Source organism: Hyperolius riggenbachi, chromosome 4, assembly GCF_040937935.1.
Source record: "Hyperolius riggenbachi isolate aHypRig1 chromosome 4, aHypRig1.pri, whole genome shotgun sequence".
NCBI lineage: Eukaryota > Metazoa > Chordata > Amphibia > Anura > Hyperoliidae > Hyperolius > Hyperolius riggenbachi.
In genome coordinates, this window is record NC_090649.1 from 129,620,818 (window position 1) to 129,644,402 (window position 23,585).

Sequence of the window (23,585 nt, forward strand, 5' to 3'; positions counted from 1 at the left end):
GTTTTAAAGCTGTGTTACACTATGGTAGCACCATGTTATCATCTTTGAGGTGATTTGTCGAATGACATCTTTTGGAGTGTGAAAGAGGGGTATCTCAGATGTGCTGTAAATGTATCTAACATCAGATCCTAATCAAGTGGTGAGTGCCTCATTTGGAGGGTGTGGTGGAGGTTATTACTACCAGCAAAAGGTTTTCCTTGCAAAGACTCATTATTCCAATTACAGTGTCCAGGCTGCACTGAGCACAGGGGCCAGTGGGGTCACTGTTATTTATGTTGACTGTATACCAACTAACGTTGGTTTTTGGTTAGAATTGGTGTTTAGAGAGGCGCAGCTTTTACATTTACATCCTAACATTTGTTGTCAGCGCAATGTAAAGGCCTATTTCCACTATGCTCGAATTCAGGCTGAAACACTGCCTATCTATTTCATGTTCTGCTGTCAAGATCGCACTTCGGTGCAAATCTGGACAGCATGTTGCAGATTTGCATGGCACAGCTTAGCGATTCAGGCTGCAGCTAAGCAACACAACGGAAGCTGGGGCCAAATCAGAAATGGCTGCTGCTTCCAGTGGAAATAAGCCCTAATAATTTCTACATTTTGTTATGGCTATTCATTACCTTGGTGTCACATAGGGACTGAAACCCAATAGAATCTAATAGGTTATGCATGCTGCTTCATCAGAGCCCATGCTGAAATGCTGATTAGTCGGAGACTCGGAGTGTAAAGAAAGTAAATACAGTTATCAGGATAGGGAATTCCCCAACATATGAAGGTAAATGTCTGCTGACAATAGGAGGACACGTAACATTTCACTGACATAAGCTCAGCGTCTGTATAAATATACTTCTGTCAGGATTCCCTCAGTTTGTCTCTGGAACCTAGACACAGAAGAAGAAGGAGCTGCCTGCTCTGCCTCTCTACAATCAATTGGGTGGAGAAGAAGAGGCTGAGGGTCTTAGAAAATGGACCTAAAAGACTTCTATCACCACAAGGAAGAAATAACATCAATACAAACTTTAAGTGTTAGGATGCTTTTTATTTTCTTACTGATGGCTAATGGGTAGGAGGACTCAGAAATACAACTCTACATGCATTGGTCAGACAGCAACTTGCACTCTCCTCATTATCAGGCACTCAGAAGGTATTGGCCATGCCATTTATGTTGGAGGAAGGGATGTGTGACCTTTGATGGCACTCCATTCCCCGCCAATGCTGACAGGCAAGGAGCACTGGTAAACAGAGTAGAGGGAAACCTCTTCCTGCTCTTTACCAGCCTGGAGACGGTAGCTAGCATTCATCATATCACATGCTAACAAATCATGTGCTCTTTGTTTCATCGCTTATTTAATATCAACAAAAGGTCAAACAACTCAGAGGAGGCCAATGTTTATTTTACATGCCAAAAGCACACTTTTGGCTCCCTGTTATGAATTAACACTGGCTTAGTCCAGCGGCACCTGAGAACCACTGCCAGCAACTGGAAAGCTGTCATGTATCATCCTGTGGACAGGAGAGCTCCACATCCCAATCCCAATCGGGAGCCAGTTACATTGGCTCCTGACCCCATGGTTACTGTATGCTAATCACCAGGGCCAGATTTCTGGCAAGGCCGCATAGGCCATGGCCTAGGGCACCAGAAGTTTAGGGGCGGCTCAGTAAGTGGCAGTAAAGCTGTTCTATGCAGCCATCCCTATCTACAAGGACAGATTTAACCTTTGAACTCTCTGTCCTGTACTTGTGCTGTCCCTGCAAGATATGTAAGCTCTATCCTGCACGTACACATCAGCCTAACTCTCATGGTGACACATTGGGTCCATCATTAACGAGATGGCAAGCATACCATAATATACTATAACATATAATCTATACGCATATTACTAAAATAGCTATTGTCTGTGACACCAATGATGGAAAGTAAGGATAATTCACGCTGGGGCACACAGAGCTAACAACCATACAAACAATATAGTTGGCCTTGGGAGGTAAAAAGTACAAATCCGGCCCTGCTAATCACAGTAATCACAGAGCTAAAACAGGAAAAGGACAACTCTGATGCTTAAAGGGACACTTAAGCCTAACCAAAAAAATCATTTTACTCACCTGGGGCTTCTAACAGCCCCCTGCAGCTGTCCTGTTCCCTCGCAGTCACTCTCCTGTCCCCCGCCACCAGCTACTTTCGATCCATTGACAGGCCTTGCGACGTGTAGTCTTTTTTGCATTCCCGTCCAAAATAGTGCTATTGCAGACAGGAACGCAAAGAAGGAGATGCGTGGCCAAGTCTGAGCAGGCGCAGTGAGCCTGTCGGGCGAAATCGAAAGTAGCTGGTGGCGGGGGACAGGAGGATCCGAGAATGACTGTGAGGGCACGGGACGGCTGCAGCAGGCTGGTAGAAGCCCCAGGTGAGTAAAAATGTTGTTGTTTTTTGTCTACTTACCCAGGGTTTCCTCCAGCCCCTGGCAGCTGATATGTCCCTCCCCGCAGTTCCGCTCCCAGCCAGTGGCCCAGGGTCCCCTCCACACCTGCAGAAGCGCGTGGCCGCACCACTCGTAATCGCACTCACAAGGCTTGGAGCGTCCTGTGCAGGCGTACTGCGCCTGTGCAGAGCGAACCAGACCTTGTGAGCGTGTGCTTGTGCAGGCACAGAAGGTGTCGACCTGGTGAGGTTGGCATCTCCAACAGATGGGACCCCGGGCCACCAGCTGGGAGCAGAGCTGCGGCGAGGGACTTAGCGGCTGCCAGGGGCTGGAGGAAGCCTCAGTTATGTAGAACTTTATTTATTTATTTTTTTACCTCAGATCTTCCCTTTAAAGGGAAACAGAGGTGAGATGGATATGGAGGCTGCCATATTTATTAACTTTTAAACAATGCCAGTTGCCTGGCAGCCCTGTTGCTCTTCTGGCATAAGTGTGTTTGAGTCAAACTCCTGGAACAAGCATATGGCTAATCCAGTAAAACCTGAGTCAGTATACCTGATCTCTGGCATGCTTGTTCAGGGTCTATGGCTAAAAGTATTAGAGACACAGGATCAGGAGGACTGCCAGGCAACTAAAAGGAAATAAATATGGCAGCCTCCATATCCCTCTCCCCTTGGGTTCCCTTTAAGGGTTCAGAACTGTCTGGTCCTGAAGCAGTTAAAGGAAAGGCCATTTCTGGTGATCTTGGTACCGCAGGCAAGGCACCCTTTGCCTTCCCCAATCTGGTAAATAGAAACATTGCAAACAAATTAGTAAATTAGTTAACAAATTGAGAGGTTACACACAGACATTTATATTTTCCTGAAAATAAGTGTTCTCCTGAGAGCGGTGCATATTCTATCTCTGCAGTGATCAAGTTTTTGGGGAATTTCAGAAGCCAATGCTTTTTATTTACATAGACTATACTACCATCTAGTGGCCATAATATGGTATGTTACCGAATAAATTTCCATTGCATTTGTGTAATATATTTTACATTTCATTGGCATGTATTTTTGTGATTAATAAATACTGAAATCGTTTTTGAAGCTATACAGTTGTTGTTTGGGGTCCATTCTTTTCTATATCACATTAAAATGCCAGCTATGGAGTTACAGTGTAGAATTGATAGAACAGTAAGGGAGGGATCATACTTGCTTTCTGCAGTATGTATGGCTTTTTACACTTTTTTGTGTGCACATTTTTTTATTCACATTTTTTCATTCTACCTGGTTACCATATCAACAGCTAAACTTTGTGTTTAAACACAAAGAAAAAAATTCCATTTGCATCTCCACAAAACCCATGCAGCATGTTGGGAAAAAAGCACCAAAATGTCAGTCCAAAACTGGAAAAAGAAAACGTGCACAATGAAAACAGTATGCGACTGCATTCCTGCATTGCTTAAAAACACACAAAATTAGAGCAATTGTGTTCCCTGGCAAAAGGTGGCATTGGCAAGTTTTATTTTTGCACCATATTATGAGACTGCTCATAATCCTATGATCCACATATCATCCCTGGTGTGACAATGCATATAAGAAGAATGCCTATAATCCGATAACCCACATCAGCCAGCAACCACTGTACAGATACAGTGCTAGCTTGTGGGGAAAGGGGTGAGGGGTTGGTGGAACGTAGTGTCTGACTGTCTGTCACTATACAGTGGGGGGCATATCATTTTTGCTAGTCCATAGTCTGTAGTTACACCCCTGGTTATGTTCATGCAAGGGCAACACAGTGGCTGAGTAGTTAGTAGTCTCGACTTGCAGTTTTAGGGTGCAGGGCCGGTTTTTGGGCATAGGCATTTTAGCAGGGCTGTGGAGTCTTGTCCAAAAATCCACCGACTCCGACTCCTCAGTTTAGGATTCCTCCGACTCCGACTCCTCGACTCCGACTCCTCTAATTTGCATATTACAATTTTGTTGATTAATAGTATGTAACATGAAATTCGTCTCTTAACTGCCAACGCTTAGGAATTTTACAAGACAACTGAAGTGAGAAGGATATGTAGACTACTATATTTATTCCCTTTAGACTAAAACTAGTCCTTGGTAAGAGTACTTGTAAAAGTAACTGGAACAAAGAACATCTATCAGGCCCTAGGCAATGTAAGTGTGGGTACATGTAAGAATGATGTGCAGGTACTCTGCAGGGGAATGAGGAGATTGTAAACAGACAACACCTCTGTGTTCAATGTGCACAGCATTCTCAGTGGATTCCTGCAGCTCTGTGGGGAGTGCATATGTAGAGTATAGTACTACTGTGTAACAAAGTAAACCTGAGACAGATGAAATTAAAGTTTTATACATACCTGGGGCTTCCTCCAGCCGCCTTCAGGATATTTAGTCCCTCATGGTCCTCCTCCACCACCTGGATCTTCTGCTATGAGTCCAGGTACTTGAGCCAGTCGGGCGTAGTGCGCATGCACACACTCCGCCGCCAGGAGCATACTACACCTGTGCAGCACTATTGCGCAGGTGCAGAATGTTCCTGGCTGTGGGAGCGGCATGCGGCCGGACAGCGCTGACTGGCTGAATTACCAGGACTCATAGCAGAAGATCCGGGTGGTGGAGGACAGCGAGGGACTGATTAGCCTGAAGGGGGCTGGAGGAAGCCCCAGGTATGTATAAAACTTTACTTTTCATCCGTCTCAGTTACCCTTTAATTTGTAGTCACCAAACCAAATCTTAACAACATATCAAATTATTTGATCTCATCAGCAAAGGGAGTGCATACATTTGCATAAATCAGCATCAATGCAGAATTATTTCCATCTCGTTGACCATCTCTATTAGTGACACAGCTACACATCAGGCTTTATTCTTACAGCATAGATGTTATTTAGTATATATAAGAGATTCCTGTGTACACATCATATATACAGTCACAATCAGATATGTATATCTGACCTTAAAAATACAGGGACAGCTTTATTGAAGCAGCACAAGTAACTAATTTTGATTGGTTTATTTCATTTTTGTGGACTAAGCACAGCTATTACTGTATATATACTGTATATATACATTATTTTTAATGACTATTATCTGAGAAATAGAACATTTTATCATATTTTCTATTTTAATTACAGTTACAAATTCATTAGGAGTCGGAGTCGGTGCATTTTTTCCCGACTCCGACTCCAGGCACCCAAAATTGCCCGACTCCACGACTCCGACTCCACAGCCCTGCATTTTAGGCCATTGGTCCTGGGGTGCGCCATGCCCTTGGATTAAGCCCCGCCACAAATTAAGTACCACTCCCACCCCCACAGGTGTTCTATCGCCTGCTTCTGCTGCATCTGAATAGTGTAAGTTGAAGGCAGCCACCCCTGTGGCCCTCCGTGCCCCGATACCCCCCGCATCCCTCTGTCCCTGTGACTCCTCCTGTCCCCCTGTGCCTCCGTCTGTCTTCCTTGGTGCCTCCTTCTGTCCCACGTGCCACCTCTGCCCCCCTGTGCACCATTCTGTCCCCCTGTGCCATCTTCTGTCCCCTGCGCCTCCTTCTGTGCCCCTTTGTGCCTGTGTTTGAATACTGGTAAGCACACTATTTGCATGGAGTTTGTATATTCTATGTTTGCCTGGGTTTATTCAGAGCACTCTGGTGTGTTTCCACAACCAAAAAAACGTACTGGGAGATGGTATGACTTTTTCAAAACCCTAGAATGCTATAGGAATATTTGACTGTGAGCATCACTGTCACAATGTGTAAAGCATATATGTGCTCTCACTGTAACCTCCCCATAGATTTAAAGAGGCTATTTAAGGACGATAAGCAAAAGCATTGTTATATTGTAAAGCATTGATTTACAGATTTTTAGGGATAATATTATGGGGGCAGGTGCTTTAAGGGGAATGTTATGGGGGCAGGCGTTTTAGAAATAATATTAGGGAGGCAAGTCTTTTAGGGAGAAAATTACAGGGGCAGGTATTTCATAGAGGATATTATGAGGGAAGGTGTTTTAGGGAGAATATTATGGGTGTAAGTCTATTAGGAAGAATATTATCGGGGTAGGTGCTTGAGGGAGAATATTATGAGGGTAGGTGCTTGAGGGAAAATATTATGAGGGTAGGTGCTTGAGGGAGAATATTATCGGGGTTGGTGCTTGAGGGAGAATATTATGGGGGGAGGTGCTTGAGGGAGAATATTATGAGGGTAGGTGCTTGAGGGAAAATATTATGAGGGTAGGTGCTTGAGGGAGAATATTATCGGGGGTTGGTGCTTGAGGGAGAATATTATGGGGGTAGGTACTTGAGTGAGAATATTATTAGGGCAGGTGCTTGAGGGAGAATATTATGGGGGTAGGTGCTTGAGTGAGAATATTATGGTGGTAGATGCTTGAGGGAGAATGTTATGAGGGTAGGTACTTGAGTGAGAATATTATTAGGGCAGGTGCTTGAGGGAGAATATTATGGGGGTAGGTGCTTGAGTGAGAATATTATGGGGGCAGATGCTTGAGGGAGAATATTATGAGGGTAGGTGCTTAAGGGAGAATATTATGGGGGTAGGTGCTTGAGGGAGAATATTATGAGGGTAGGTGCTTGAGGGAGAATATTATGGGGGTAGGTGCTTAAAGAGAATCTGTATTGTTAAAATCGCACAAAAGTAAACATACCAGTGCGTTAGGGGACATCTCCTATCACCCTCTGTCACAATTTCGCCGCTCCTCGCCGCATTAAAAGTGGTTAAAAACAGTTTTAAAAAGTTTGTTTATAAACAAACAAAATGGCCACCAAAACAGGAAGTAGGTTGATGTACAGTATGTCCACACATAGAAAATACATTCATACACAAGCAGGCTGTATACACCTTTCCTTTTGAATCTCAAGAGATCATTTGTGTGTTTCTTTCCCCCTGCAGCTATCTTCCACTGAAGTGTCAGGCTGTTTCTTCCTGCAGAGTGCAGACAGCTCTGACTGTATGTAATTCCTCAGTATGTGAAAGCCCAGCCAGCTCAGAGGAGGATTTATCCAGCTTATAAAAGATAAGAGAGAAGCTGCTCTAATCTAAATAATACACAGGCAGTGTGCAGAGAGGGGCCTGGAGGAGGGAGATGCATCACAGAACCACAACACTGAAGAACTTGGCAGCCTTCCAGACACAGGCTGACAAGTCTGACAAGAGAGAGATAAGTGGATTTATTACAGAGATGATAGTAGAACGTGCTGCAGTAAGCCAGAACACCTTAGAATAGCTTTTGGAACTTATAGGATGATAAAAAACAGGATGCAATTTTTGTTACGGAGTCTCTTTAAGGGAGAATATTATGGGGGTAGGTGCTTAAGGGAGAATATTATGGAAGCAGGTAATTTAGTGAGAATATTATAGAGGCAGGAGTTTTAGGGAGAATATTATGGGGGCAGGTGCTTGAGGGAGAATATTATGGTGGCATGTATGTTAGCAAGAATATTGTGGGGGCAGGAGTTTTAGGGAGAATATTATGGGGCAGGTATTTTAGGGAGGATATTATGGGGGCAGATGTTTTAGAGAGACTATTATGAGGCAGGTGCTTGAAGGAGAATTTTATGGGGCAGGTGCTTGAGGCAAAATATTATGGGGACAGATGCTTGAGAGAGAATATTATGGGCGGCAGGTGCTTGGGGCAGAATACCTTGGGGGCAGGTGCTCGAGGGAGAATATTATCAGGGCAGGTGTTTTAGGGAGAATATTATGGGGTCTGGAGTTTTAGGGAGAATATTATGGGGAAGGTGCTTTAGAGAGGATATTATAGGAGCAGGTGTTTTAGGAAGAATATTATGGGGGCAGTTATTTTAGAGTGAATATTAGGAGGCAGGTGTTTTAGAGAGAATATTATGGGGGTAGGTGCTTGAGGGAGAATATTATGAGGGTAGGTACTTGAGGGAGAATATTATGGGGGTAGGTGCTTGAGGGAGAATATTATGAGGGTAGGTACTTGAGTGAGAATATTATGAGGGTATGTACTTGAGGGAGAATATTATGGGGGTAGGTGCTTGAGGGAGAATATTATGGTGGTAGATGCTTGAGGGAGAATGTTATGAGGGTAGGTACTTGAGTGAGAATATTATTAGGGCAGGTGCTTGAGGGAGAATATTATGGGGGTAGGTGCTTGAGTGAGAATATTATGGGGGCAGGTGCTTGAGGGAGAATATTATGGGGGCAGGTGCTTGAGTGAGAATATTATGGGGGTAGGTGCTTGAGTGAGAATATTATGGGGGCAGGTGCTTGAGGGAGAATATTATGAGGGTAGGTACTTGAGAGAGAATATTATGGTGGTAGGTGCTTGAGGTAGAATATTATGGGGGTAGGTGTTTGAGGGAGAATATTATGGGGATGGATGCTTGAGGGATTATATTATGGGGGTAGGTGCTTGAGGGAGAATATTATGAGGGTAGGGACTTGAGGGAGAATATTATGGTGGTAGATGCTTGAGGGAGAATGTTGTGAGGGTAGGTATTTGAGGGAGAATATTATGAGGGTAGGTACTTGAGGGAGAATATTATGAGGGTAGGTACTTGAGTGAGAATATTATGGTGCCAGGTGTTTGAGGGAGAATATTATGAGGGTAGGTGCTTGAGGGAGAATATTATGGGGGTAGGTGCTTGAGGGAGAATATTATGAGGGTAGGTACTTGAGGGAGAATATTATGGGGGTAGGTGCTTGAGTGAGAATATTATGGGGGTAGGTGCTTGAGTGAGAATATAATGGGGGCAGGTGCTTGAGGGAGAATATTAAGAGGGTAGGTACTTGAGGGAGAATATTATGGGGGCAGGTGCTTGAGGGAGAATATTATGGGGGTAGGTGCTTGAGTGAGAATATTATGGGGGTAGGTGCTTGAGTGAGAATATAATGGGGGCAGGTGCTTGAGGGAGAATATTATGGGGACAGGTGCTTGAGGGAGAATATTATGGGGGCAGTTATTTTAGAGTGAATATTAGGAGGCAGGTGTTTTAGAGAGAATATTATGGGGGTAGGTGCTTGAGGGAGAATATAATGGGGGCAGGTGCTTGAGGGAGAATATTATGGGGGCAGGTGCTTGAGTGAGAATATTATGGGGGCAGGTGCTTGAGGGAGAATATTATGGGGGCAGGTGCTTGAGTGAGAATATTATGGGGGCAGGTGCTTGAGGGAGAATATTATGAGGGTAGGTGCTTGAGTGAGAATATTATGGGGGCAGGTGCTTGAGGGAGAATATTATTATTATTATTTAGTATTTATATAGCGCCGACATATTACGCAGCGCTGTACAGTGTATGTATATATATATATATATATATATATATATTTCTATATATATAAAATCGGATGTATGTGTGTGTGTGTGTGTATATGTGTGTGTGTATGTGCCGCGATCACTCGAAAACGGCTGGACCGGTTTGAACGAAACTTGGTATACAGATCCCTTACTACCTGGGATGATATGTTCTGGGGGTCTTGCGGCCCCCCTGCACACCTGGGCGGAGCTACAAACAGCAAATCAGATTTCACCCATTCAAGTCAATGGAAAAAATGTAAAAGGCTGCCATTCTCACAGTAATCAAGCCAGAGTCCCCACACTTGGCACAGTTGGTCACTTGGTGACCGAGGTTACAAATCCAGGAAAAGTGGGCAGAGCAAAAAACAGCCAATCAAAATTCAGCCATTCATTTTAAATGGGAAAATGTAAACTGCAGCCATTCTTACACAGTTAATGGCAGGGTTCTCAAACTTGCCACCATTGGTCACTGGGTGAATAAGATTATGATTTAGGAAAGTGGGTGGAGCCTACAACAGCCAATCAAAATTCACCTATTGCGTTTAAAGGGGAATATTTAAACTGCTGCCATTCTTACACTGTTTATGGCAGAGGCTTCAGACTTGCTGCAGTCAGTCATTGGGTGACTGAGGTCCAAATTCACGAAAGGGGCGGGGCCACAAACAGCCAATCAGATTTCTTTGCTGGATAAACTGCTTCCATTCACACATTTTTGATGCCAGGAACCTGAAATCTCACAAAATTGGTCATTGAGTGACTGTGTGACAAGGTTACACAAAGTGGGCGGAGCCAAAAACAAATTTTACTGGGAAAATATAAACTGCAGCCATTCTTACACTGTTAATGGCAGGGTTGTCAAACTTTGCACAGTTGGTCATTGGGTGAATGAGATTAAGATTTTGGAAAGTGGGCAGAGCCTACAACAGCCAATCAAAATACAACTTTTGATTTTCAAAGGGAATATTTAAACTGCTACCATTCTTATACTGTTAATAGCAGATGCCTCAACCCTGGTACAGTTGGTTACTGGGTGACTGGGGTTCAAATTCAGAAAGGGGTGGAGCCACAAATAGCCAATCAGATATACAAAGTATTGATACCAAGGACCCCAAAGCTGATAAACTTGGTAATTGAGTCAAGGTTACAAAAAGTGGGCGGTGCCAGAAACTTAATTTCTTACATGGCAGGGTTCCCAAACTTGACACAATTGGCCACTGGGTGCCTGGGATTATTATTCAGAAATGTGGGTGGAGCCTACAACAGCCAATCAAAATTCACCTATTGATTTTCATGGGGAATATTTACATTGCTACCATTCTTACACTGTTAATGGCAGAGGCCTTAAACCTGATACAGTCAGTAAATGGGTGACTGGGGACCAAATTCACTAAAGGGGGTGGAGGCACAAACAGCCAATCATATTTGTTAGTTTGATTTCAGCCATTCTGTTATTGGCAGGGTTCTCAAACTTGACACAGTTGGCCACTGGGTGACTAGGATTAATATTCAGGAAAGTGGGTGGAGCATACAGCAGCCAATCAAAATTCATCTTTTGATTTTCAAGGGGAATATTTACATTGCTGCCATTCTTGCACTGTTAATGAAACAGATTATTATACAGATAAGTGGGTGGAGCCTAAAAAAGCCAATCAGAATTCACCAGTTGATTTTCAAGGGGAATATTAAAATTGCTGCCATTCTTGCACTGTTAATGGCACAAGCCTCAAACATGATACAGTTGGTAATTGGGTCACTGGGGTTCAAATTCAGAAAAGGGGATAGAGCAGGCATGGGCAAACTTGGCCCTCCAGCTGTTGAGGAACTACAAGTCCCACAATGCATTGCAGGAGTCTGACAGCCACAGTCATGACTCATAAAGGCAAATGCATTGTGGCATTTGTAGTTCCTTAACAGCTGGAGGGCCAAGTTTGCCCATGCCTGGGATAGAGCCACAAACCGCCAATCAGATGTGTTTCATTTCACTGGGAAAATACAAATTATTGATGCCAAGGACCCAAAGCTCACCAACATGGTCATTGAGTGACTGTGTGTCCAGGTTACAAAAAGTGGGTGGAGCCAAAAACAAATTTCACTGGGAAAATGTAAACTGCAGCCATTCTTCACTGTTAATGGCAGGGTTCCCAAACTTTGCTAAGATGGTCACTGGGTGACTGAGATAAATATTCAGGGAAGTGGGTGGAGCCTATCATAGCCAATCAAAATTCACCTGTTGATTTTCAAGGGGAATATTTAAATTGCTGCCATTTTTACACTGGTAATAGCAGATGCCTCAAAATTGCTATAGTTGGTCATTGGGTGACTGGGATTCAAATGCTGGAGAGGGGCGGAGCCACAAACAGCCAATCTGATTTGTTTAATTTCTATGGGAATATAGAAATTATTGATGCCAAAGACCCCAAAGCTCACAAACTTGGTCATTGAGTGTTCATGCGTTAGGGTTAGAAAAAGTGGGCAGAGCCAAAACCGGTCAAATACATACACGGGCAGGCAGTTCCAGGTTATTAGTGGGCGGAGACAAATACAAATTTCACTGGAAAATGTATACTGCAGCCATTCTTACACTGTTAATGGCAGGGTTCTCAAACTTTGCACAGTTGGTCACTGTGTGACTGGGTTTAATATTCAGAAAAGTGGGTGGAGCCTACAAAAGTGAATCAAACTTCACCTATTGCTTCTCAAGGGGAATATTTAATTGCTGCCATTCTTGCACTGTTAATGGCACAGGCCTCAAATATGCTACAGTTGGTCATTGGGTGACTGGGGTTCAAATTCAGAAAAGGGGGTGGAGCCACAAACAGCCAATCAGATTTTTTTTCATTTCAATGCAAATTATTGATTCCAAAGACCGCAAAGCTCACAAACTTGGTCATTGAGTAATTGTGTGTTAGGGTTAGAAAAAGTGGGCAGAGCCAACACTAGCCAGATACATTCCCGGGCAACGCCGGGCAATCAGCTAGTATATATATATATACATACAGGATCTTCTCAAAAAATTAGCATATTGTGATAAACTTCATTATTTTCTGTAATGTACTGATAAACATTAGACTTTCATATATTTTAGATTCATTACACACAACTGAAGTAGTTCAAAGCCTTTTATTGTTTTAATATTGATGATTTTGGCATACAGCTCATGAAAACCCAAAATTCCTATCTCAAAAAATTAGCATATCATGAAAAGGTTCTCTAAACGAGCTATTAACCTAATCATCTGAATCAACTAATTAACTCTAAACACCTGCAAAAAATTCCTGAGGCTTTTAAAAACTCCCAGCCTGGTTCATTACTCAAAACCGCAATCATGGGTAAGACTGCCGACCTGACTGCTGTCCAGAAGGCCATCATTGACACCCTCAAGCAAGAGGGTAAGACACAGAAAGAAATTTCTGAACGAATAGGCTGTTCCCAGAGTGCTGTATCAAGGCACCTCAGTGGGAAGTCTGTGGGAAGGAAAAGGTGTGGCAGAAAACGCTGCACAACGAGAAGAGATGACCGGACTCTGAGGAAGATTGTGGAGATAGACCGATTCCAGACCTTGGGGGACCTGTGGAAGCAGTGGACCGAGTCTGGAGTAGAAACATCCAGAGACACCGTGTACAGGCATGTACAGGAAATGGGCTACAGGTGCCGCATTCCCCAGATAAAGCCACTTTTGAACCAGAAACAGCTGCAGAAGCGCCTGACCTGTACTTGACACTGGAATTCAGGCATTTTGGCATTTCCCTCTCCCCAGTCTTCCTCCAGACTCTGGCACCTTGATGTCCGAATGACGTTCAAATATTGCTTTCAACAGTATTTTGGACCACTGAGCATCAGTCCAGTGCTGCTTCTCTGTAGCCCAGGTTGGGCGCTTCTGCCGCTGTTTCTGGTTCAAAAGTGGCTTGACCTGGGAAATGTGGCACCTGTAGCCCATTTCCTGCCCACACCTGTACACGGTAGCTCTGGGTGTTTCTACTCCACACTCAGTCCACTGCTTCCACAGGTCCCCCAAGGTCTGGAATCTGTCCTTCTCCACAATCTTCCTCAGGATCCGGTCACCTCTTCTCGTTGTGCAGCATTTTCTGCCACACTTTTTCCTTCCCACAGACTTCCCACTGAGGTGCCTTGATACAGCACTCTGGGAACAGACTATTCGTTCAGAAATTTCTTTCTGTGTCTTACCCTCTTGCTTGAGGGTGTCAATGATGGCCTCTGGACAGCAGTCAGGTCGACAGTCTTACCCATGATTGCGGTTTTGAGTAATGAACCAGGCTGGGAATTTTAAAAGCCTCAGGAATCTTTTGTAGGTGTTTAGAGTTAATTCGTTGATTCAGATGATTAGGTTAATAGCTCGTTTAGAGAACCTTTTCGTGATATGCTAATTTTTTGAGATAGGAATTTTAGGTTTTCATGAGCTGTATGCCAAAATCATCAATATTAAAACAATAAAAGGCTTTGAACTACTTCAGTTGTGTGTAATGAATCTAAAATATATGAAAGTCTAATGTTTATCAGTACATTACAGAAAATAATGAACTTTATCACAATATGCTAATTTTTTTAGAAGATCCTGTATATATATATATATATATATATATATATATATATTGTCTTGTCACTAACTGTCCCTCAAAGGAGCTCACAATCTAATCCCTACCATTGCCATATGTCTATATTATGTAGTGTAATGTACTGTAGTCTAGGGCTAATTTTAGGGGGAGCCAATTAACTTATCCGTATGTTTTTGGAATGTGGGAGGAAACCGGAGTGCCCGGAGGAAACCCACGCAGACACGGAGAGAACATACAAACTCTTTGCAGATAGTGCCCTGGCTGGGATTCGAACCAGGGACCCAGCGCTGCAAGGCGAGAGAGCTAACCACTACGCCACCATGCTGCCCATATATTATGGGGGCAGGTGCTTGAGGGAGAATATTATGGGGGCAAGTGCTTGAGGAGAATATTATGGGGGTAGGTGCTTGAGGAGAATATTATGGGGGCTGGTGTTTTAGGGAGAATATTATGGGGGTGGGTGTTTTAATATTCTCCCTCAAGCATCTGCTCCCATAATGTTCTCCCTCAAGCACCTACCCCCTTGCGGTCACTTCCTGCTTCGGGGTATGCGGAAGTGCACGGATGTGTATAGTAAAAATACGCTTCCGTGCATGCGCACCGCCATGTCAACTCTTTTAAAAAACCCAGACACCATAGACTAACATGACTTCTTCTAGGCTGACGGAGATCGCCGCAAGTCGCCATGGATCCCGCATGGTAACGTAGTTCTGCGCTAGCGTTAGGTTAGGCATCTCCAGACCAGCGTACCGCAACGTGGGAAGTATGAACTTCCCCATAGGGGTGCATTAAGCTGCAGTAGCAGTGCGCCACAGTGTGAAAGGGCCCTGACCCTAACACACTTGCCTTCATAATATTCTTCTTAAAAAAACTTACCACCATAATATTTTCTCATCTGCCCCTCATCAGAGCCATAAAGAAGCACATTTGAACTGCACAAATTGCAACTTCTGAACCGCACATGCCCAATGATAGCATTCTTGCCACACATGCCCAATGATAGCATTCTTGCCACACATCCTCAATGATAGCATTCTTGACACACATGCCCAATGATAGCATTCTTGCCACACATCCCCAATGATAGCATTCTTGACACACATGCCCAATGATAGCATTCTTGCCACACATGCCCAATGATAGCATTCTTGCCACACATCCCCAATGATAGCATTCTTGCCACACATCCCCAATGATAGCATTCTTGCCACACATCCCCAATGATAGCATTCTTGCTACACATGCCCAATGATAGCATTCTTGCCACACATGCCCAATGATAGCATTCTTGCCACACATGCCCAATGATAGCATTCTTGCCACACATGCCCAATGATAGCATTCTTGCCACACATGCCCAATGATAGCATTCTTGCCACACATGCCCAATGATAGCATTCTTGCCTATCTTCTTTCCTTCAGGCACACGCACTTCTTTTTACTGGGCATATATCATTTGAAACCCACACGTGCCCAGTGCATGGCCACAGGTCTTCCAGCCAACAGTATTCAATTGCACAGGAAGGTCAAATATTAGTATAGTGATGAACGGGTTAAGTAAGAGGTTGGATATCCTTTAGCCATTTACAGCTGGATTTTGTGAGGAAGAACAGGATTAATCTAGACCTAAGTGACATTTTGGTTTTGTAGAGGGGTATTCCTCTACCCTTCAGCAACACAGACAGCAGATAAACAAAAATGTGGAATATTCCATATGATGAAGATCAAGGATGAGCACTGTATTTGCAAAAACATCAGTTCTGCTGAGTAGAGCTATTCAAAAAGCAATGCTGATGTGCAGAGAGGAATAGCCTACAGCAATCAATCACATTTCACTGCACTTACAGTACCTCAGACAGTGACTAATGAATTCTGGTTGTTTTGGTATTGAGGACAGCACTTTGAAAATATCTATTATTATTATTTATTTATTTTTGCTTTACTTAATAAATGCTTTATAGTGCTGCTGCTGACACACTGGATTTGTGCTAAAAGATTCCTTGTGGGCTGGGTTCAACTACAAACCACAAAACGTAATGCCAATTGCTAGGGCTGTTTCACAGCAAAAAGCTCTAGCGAGTGATTTGGGGGCAATTTTCACAGCGCTTTTGCTTTTCTATACTTGTTGCAGAATTGCAATCACTCCAAAAATGCTACATGCATTTGGAATGCATGGGAGGGAAAGTCAATCACTCCAAAAATGCTACATGCATTTGCTGGTGGGTGCTGATGGCGTGCATGGGAGGGAGAGTCTATCACTCCATGTTTCCAAAAACATACAGATAAGTTAATTGGCTCCCTCTAAAAAAAAAAAAAAAATGGCCCTAGACTACAGTACTTACACTACATAATATTGACATATGGCAATGGTAGGGATTAGATTGTGAGCTCCTTTGAGGGACAGTTAGTGACAAGATATATATATATACACTGTACAGCGCTGCGTAATATGTCGGCGCTATATAAATACTAAATAATAATAATAATAATAATATCACTTCAAAAATGCTACATGCATTTGCTGTTAAGTGTTGGTGGTGTGGGTGGTAGGGTCAATCACTGGGTGCTGGTGGGGTGGGACAAACACTGGGTGTTGGTGAGGTGGGTGCTGGTAAGACAAATAATGGGTGCTGGTGGGGCGGATGGGAGAAACAAACAATGTTAGCTGGTGGGGTGGGAGGTAAGGACAAACAATGTTTGCTGGTGGGGTGGGTGGGTAGATGGGACAAACTCTGGGTGCTGGTGGGATGGGTGGATGGGACAAACACTGGGTGCTGGTGGGGTGGGAGGGAGGGAGGCTCAAACACTGGGTGCTGGTGGGGTGGGACAAACATTCGGGTGCTGGTGGGGTGGGTGGTGATGGTGAGACAAACAATGGGTTCTGGTGGGGTGGTTGGGAGGGACAAACAATGGTTGCTAGTGGGGTGAGCGGGAGGGACAAAAGGTACAAACACTGGGCGCTTGGGGGTTAAACACTGGGTGCTGGCAGGAGTATCAATCACAGGGTCTGGTGGGGTGGGTGATGCTAGTGGGGTGGGTAGGTGATAGGCCTCTCAAGCTGGGTGAAGCTGCTTAACTTTGCTTCAACTCAGTCAACTTCATACAGGTCCTGGCCAAGTCCCACTGCAGCCACAGCTTTCGGTGAGATCTTGCTCGGTGCCTGTGCCCAGTGGCACTGCATGGTCTCTCACGTGCCACACTCAGTCCTGGCTGGAGTGACGTTACAATGTCACGTGACTTCCTTGACTGACAGCGAGCTGAGTAGCTGAAATGATTCTGCTCCTGCCCACTCTTTTGCTACAATCGATGCCACTGCCCATTGGTGCTGAGCCTGTACAGAGGGAGCAAGTCTGCCTGCTGCCTGCAGGCTCGCTCCAGCCTCCACTTGTTCGTAGCTGTGGGCGCCCCCACCAGCTGCACCTACTGCACACAATCTCAGTGCAGACAGTGCAGTCAGAAGTGAGGCATCTGTAGAGAAACTCACTGTTATGGGCGGCTGGTGGCAGGTGCAATCAACCGGTCAGCCGCCCCTCAGAATCCGCCACCCTAGGCACGGGCCCACCCCCAAATCCAGGCCTTATTACAGAGGGATACCTTTGGCTACCTGATACCTACACTGGGGGATACCTTTGACTACCTATGGGGAGACCTTCCTATACTGTGGGACACCTTTAGCTACCTATGGGAGGAACGTATCTATACTGGGGGACACCTTTGGCTACTTATAGGGAGGTAGCTACCTGAACTTAGGGAAACATTTTGGCTACCTATGCAGCAGAAATACCTAAACTGTGGGACACTTTTTGGCTACCTATAGGAAGGCACTATCTATACCGGGGGACACTTTGTCTACCTACAGGGGTAGCTACATATACTGGGGGACATCTTTTGGAAACCATATACTGGTTGGCGGGACACTTTTGGCCCCATATACTTTTGTGGGTTATGGGGGCAGTGACGTAGGGCCGACAGTCTCAACTGGGCCCATACTGTTGATGGAGCCTGTGTGTACTTTCCTATCCCAAGACCGGGCGCTTCTACATACGGGGCCCGAGCAAAGCACAATGCTACCTGTTAGCTATGTGCCCAGGCCAAGGTGGCATCAGAGTGGGGTGTATGTAAATAATATGCACAGTATCAAATGCCCTAGCTACGCCACTGTGTGAAATCTTTCACTTTTGCAATAGCTTTTCCTTATTCTACATGCACTTGTGTTGATAAATCTGTCCCATTGTCTTGTAACTGTCTCACAGTAAAAGCCTGTCTTGAACTGTTCTTGTTATATGCAGCAAACACATACCTGCGTGCGAGACAGATAACAACGGCGCAGGAAATTTGGGCGCACTATAGGCCATAATGTGTTTTGCGGCTATTGCGGCGCTCGGACAGTAATTCAGCCGCCAGCAATTGCTGGCAGCTGAATTACGTCTTACCCCTAAGACCATGGCGGCCTGGAGGGTGAATAGTAATTAACGCTGCCGGGACTTTTGCAGGAGCAGGGTGAGCCATTTGCCCTGTGCCCAAATTTCCACGTGCCTTACTTACATGTATACACCTGTGTGTGCTACGTGGCTGTGGAATAGATGCAGCTAAACCGTCTCTCAACAGTTTTCCCACTTCAGCATGTTCTCTGCCCGCCCTGTGCTTCTGTGTCTCCTCCCTCCAGCTGTAAGCCTGGTTCAGATGGCATCTCGTTGCAAAAAGCATTTGTCAGCTTTTGTTGGCGCTTCCCAGCGTGCAGCGTTTTTCATCACCTCTGGGAGACTCGGTAAATGATCCTGGAAGCAACATGTCGATTCCAGGATCGGCTAAGTTCTAAGCAGATGATGGCGAAAATTGGGATCAAAACGCAGAGTTTGCGCAAAGGACAGTAAATGGCAGTAAGAGATTGTACTGATGGCTGTCCAGTAATCTGAATGGTCACTGCTTAACCTGTTGCCGACTGCTCCACGCCAATTGGCGTGAGCAGTGCGGCAGCCCCAGGACTGCTCCACGCCCATTGGCGTGAACAGCTGTCTATGGGGCTAGCAGGAGATCGCGTGCAGGCGCGCGCATCTCCTGCCCGGGGGGCGAAGCTCCGCCCCGCCTTAGACGAGTACAGCGCTGCGATCTACAGCAGTGCTGTACTGGGGACAGCCGTGTGACACGGCTGTCCCCCTGGGACACTGGGAAGCGACCCGCTGTGATAGGCTGAAGACTGTCACAGCCGATCGCGCTGATCGGCTGGCGAGGGGAGGGAGGGTTATAAAGTTAATTAAAAAAAGCAGGATTTTATTGAAAAATAATATAAATAAATATTAAAAAAAAAAAAAACATTGAGGGGGCGATCAGACCCCACCAACAGAGAGCTCTGTTGGTGGGGAGAAAAAGGGGGGGGGGGGGTGTTTGAATCACTTGTGTGCTGTGTTGTACGGCCCTGCAGCTTGGCCTTAAAGCTGCAGTGGACTATTTAACTAAAAATGGCCTGGTCACTAGGGGGGGGGGGGGGTTAACACTGCGGTCCTCAAGTGGTTCAATGACAAGCGCCGAGACAGAGGATCAGCAGGACAACCAAGCAATCTGCATTGTTTAAAATTAAATAAATATGATAAATATGTCAGCCTCTACATTCCTATCACTTCAGGATCCCTTTAAATTGTACCTGAGACGACAAGCGTCTCAGGTACTATACTTACCTGGGGCTTCCTTAAGCCCTCTTGAGGCCGCTTGTCCCTCACCGTCTCTGTGGTTGGCTCCTGTCACCCGCAAAAGTGCCAGAAAGCCTGGCTGAGTTGCGCTTTGCTATGCATGCATGCCTGCCCCATTGCGCTTTCGTGGCTGGGAGCGCTCTGCTCTTGCGCAGTACTACAGTGCAGACGCAGACCACGCGATGATGGGCGACTTGGCCAGGCTTTCGGGCACTATTGCAGGAAGCACCCGGGGAGACGGTGAGGGACGAGCGACCTCAAGGGGGCTTAAAGCAGAAATGAAGTAAGTTTTAAAACAAACTGTTTCACTTACATGGGGCTTCTGCAAGCCCCCAGCAGCCATCCTGTCCTGCGCTGGTCCTCCATGATCCTCCGTTCACCCGCCACAGCTCCACTTTGGTCCTCAACTTGTAAGTCCAGGCCTGCGCAGCTCTGCCAAGCATAACCTTTTTATGCGTTCCCGTCTGCAATAACGCTATTGTAAACTGAAACGTGAAGAATACGAGTGGCCAGAGCCGCACAGGCGCAGTGGCCCGGCGGCGAAACCAAAAGTAGCTGGTGTCGGGAGAACGGAGGATAGTGGAGGACCGGCACGGGACAAGACAGTTGCTGGGGGCTAGCAGAAGCCCCAGGTAAGTTAAACAGTTTGTTTTAAAACTTACTTCAGTTTCACTTTAAGGAAGCCCAAAGTAAGTATAGAAGCTGAGACGCTTCTCGTTTCAAGTTCATAAGATGGAGTAGCAGGTACTCCAAGATGAGGTACTGTGCAGCAAATGTACTTTCCCTGAAGCCACGAGTTCCACTGTCTGCTGTTATACAGTTTCATGAGAGGTGCAAACATTACACAATCCCAAGGCGCAGAAAGCTCAGTAACACCGGCGTGTAGAGTGCATTATCCGCCCCCCTCACCTGAATGACATTCTCCAGCTTCATGGGTGATCCCTCCTCGCTGCCGCTGGCCATGATGTATCACTAGCTGCTCTATCGTGCTCTGCACCGCTCTGCCTTCAGCCACCTTCTCTACTCCACTTCTTGCCCGTATAGCCTGCTCTTCCTGTTCCCATGGTAACAGCGGACGCTGAGGCCCAGGGTGTTGCCGTGGAAACAGCAAGCGGCGGCAGCGGCTGCAATAGGGTCTACTTGCAGAGTAGCAGGGATTTGCAGTTAGGGGCGGGCTTTGGATGCTGTAGCCTAGGTGATGGCAGCTGGGGGAGTGTCATTTGGTGAGGCCGGGCCGGGGGAGCCTGGGGTAGGCGGGAGTTACCGGAGGCAGTGCGGGAACTTGGGAGAAGGATGGAGATGGACTGACAACAAGCATGCCTGAGCAATTACAACTGAAATACTCCTAACGTGCAGCATGAATGCGTGTACAAATACTGCTGTAGAAAACATGACACGTGACGTGTATAATCCTCGTGTGTTACAATGAATGAATGCTGATTGCTGAATTAGTTCCATTTTCTCCACACTCAGCAATTGCTATATACAAAGGTGTAGTGGATCTGTATGGAGGAAACGTCCATGAAAGCCTGCTGGGATTCACAGCTTGCTCGCAGGGCTCTCGCTTTGCTGTAAGCAGAACTCTGCTTAGGCAATTTGGGCCACATTTTAGCAGAAAACAAACGCACTTTGGGCCACATTTTAGCAGAAAATAACCACAATTTGGGCCACATTTTAGCAGTAAATAAACGCAATTTGGGCCACATTTCACCTAAAAAAAAAGAATTTACTCACCTGACAGAAGTCTTCTCCGGCCGGTGTAGTGCCGAGTTGTCCTACTTTGTCGAAATGTACTACCTGGGCTAATCTGGTAGCGTCAATCGATTAGTCAAGGTGTCTAAATATGCAATTTTATCGGGATATGCTACTGGTCTGCCTAACTTACTCACCCTTCTCCACTCGTAACCCTAACTCTACCCCCTCTCCTATCCTAACACTAACCCTCCCATCTGTTCTCCTAACGCTAACCTCCCTTTTCTACTCCTAACACTAACCTACAACCTCTCCTAACCTGCTCCTATGGGATGCTTAGTAGTAGTTAGTATCGACAAGCCGGCGGAAGGATATCAGGCAAACTGAGCTCAAGTGCTGGTGCACATGCCCAGATCGGATTGCAGCATGTCTCGATAGGAAGCATAAATCGGCATTACACCGGCCGCAGCTCCTCGGACAATCCTGCAGTCTCCCGCACTGACAGGCAGAGCAGGGCTACAGGAAGATGGAGCCCAAAGCCCTGTACTGGAGACCCAAATAGTCTCCAGTACAGGGTTTCGGACACCATCTTCCCGTAGCCCTGCTATGCCTGCCGGGCCCGGAAGAATATGCAGGCTCAAGCGGGGCTGCGGGTTATGAACTGGCGCGGCGTCTATTAGACGCCGTGGTCAGTTCATGGAATAGTACGCTAGCCAGAGTCCCGAGGCCGGGACGTCCCGCGGCTAAAAGCGGGACATTTCCCGGGGCCTCATGCAGCCTGGGACATTGACTCCAAAACATTCCTTCCCTAGTTTTTATTGTCCCCTTTTTTATTCCCCCTCTTTGATATAATAAAAGTATTTTATGATTGATTACACTTAAGACCAAAATTTCTTGTCATTTGTTAGAGCCTGGGACAGGGGACCCCGAATCCGGTACGATCGCACGCTATCTGCTGGGTCAGTGCTGTGATTCCCGAAAAATGCATGCAGCAGTGCGATGGCACACTGCACAGCGCATATGATGGGAACGTCAAAAGTAGTAGGAGTTTACAAAGCCTATGCCTCGGCCCGGCCCTGACTTCTCCAGTCACATCCGCATCCCCATACCTTTGACTCAGGAAGATACTAGCATAGTGTAACACTGTTTTTATTCCATACAATTTTAAAAAGTAGTGCACTTACAAAATGTATTTTTGTAAGGAAGAAGGATCGGTTTGCTGGGCCACATGCTTGTTTGCTGATCTGTACAGATAAGGCTGGAGTTCTGGTGAGCGTATTTTATTTATCCATAGTGTGGAAGGAAACCGTGGCGTAGCTAAGGAGCTGTGGGCCCCAATGCAAGTTTTACAATGGGGCCCCCCAAGCACTCTATACATAACAATTGATATGGCGCACCAAAACCTGCCAATGGCAACTACAGTGTCAGAGGTGCAATAAGGGGATGGGGAACAGTTTGTTAATGATTACCACTATTCAAAGTATCTATAGAAGTGATTATTATGAGCACAGGACCAATAGGAAGCTTATTCTGTAGATGAGGGAGGGCCCTTCGGGGCCCCTCTGGCCCAAGGGCCCTGATGCGGTCGCAACCTCTGCAACCCCTATTGCTACGCCCCTGGAAGGAAATATTAATGAATATCAATGAACTGGTGCAATCTGATAAAATGGACTTATGAACATAAGCGAGGACTGTGTGTAACGATCGGTGTCAACACGCAGAGAGAATCTGATTATTGGTAGGCTGCAGACTCACCAATAATGCAGATATACACCGGATTATGAATGATCTGCAGAATCACCAATAATCCAGGTATGTCTAACCTCCAGACACCTGAGACGTGAGTGTACAGTATCACAGTAACACTTTGAGAGAGAACTGCCAGGAAGACTGGAGGCAGTGAGGAGAAGGAAATTCACCCCTAGACGTGGGTGAATTCCCT

The 23,585-nt window shown here is 45.7% G+C and overlaps 1 protein-coding gene across 1 annotated transcript in view; it reads right to left on the reverse strand.

Moving 5' to 3' along the window:
* Window positions 1-21,001, reverse strand: part of CROCC2 (ciliary rootlet coiled-coil, rootletin family member 2) — a 190,958-nt gene extending 169,957 nt beyond the window's left edge. The window contains exon 1 of the mRNA XM_068280645.1: window positions 20,861-21,001. Coding sequence (XP_068136746.1) covers window positions 20,861-20,914 — 54 coding nt within the window. The 5' untranslated portion in view covers window positions 20,915-21,001. The remainder of the gene's footprint in view (window positions 1-20,860) is intronic.
* Between the last annotated feature and the right edge of the window lie 2,584 nt (window positions 21,002-23,585).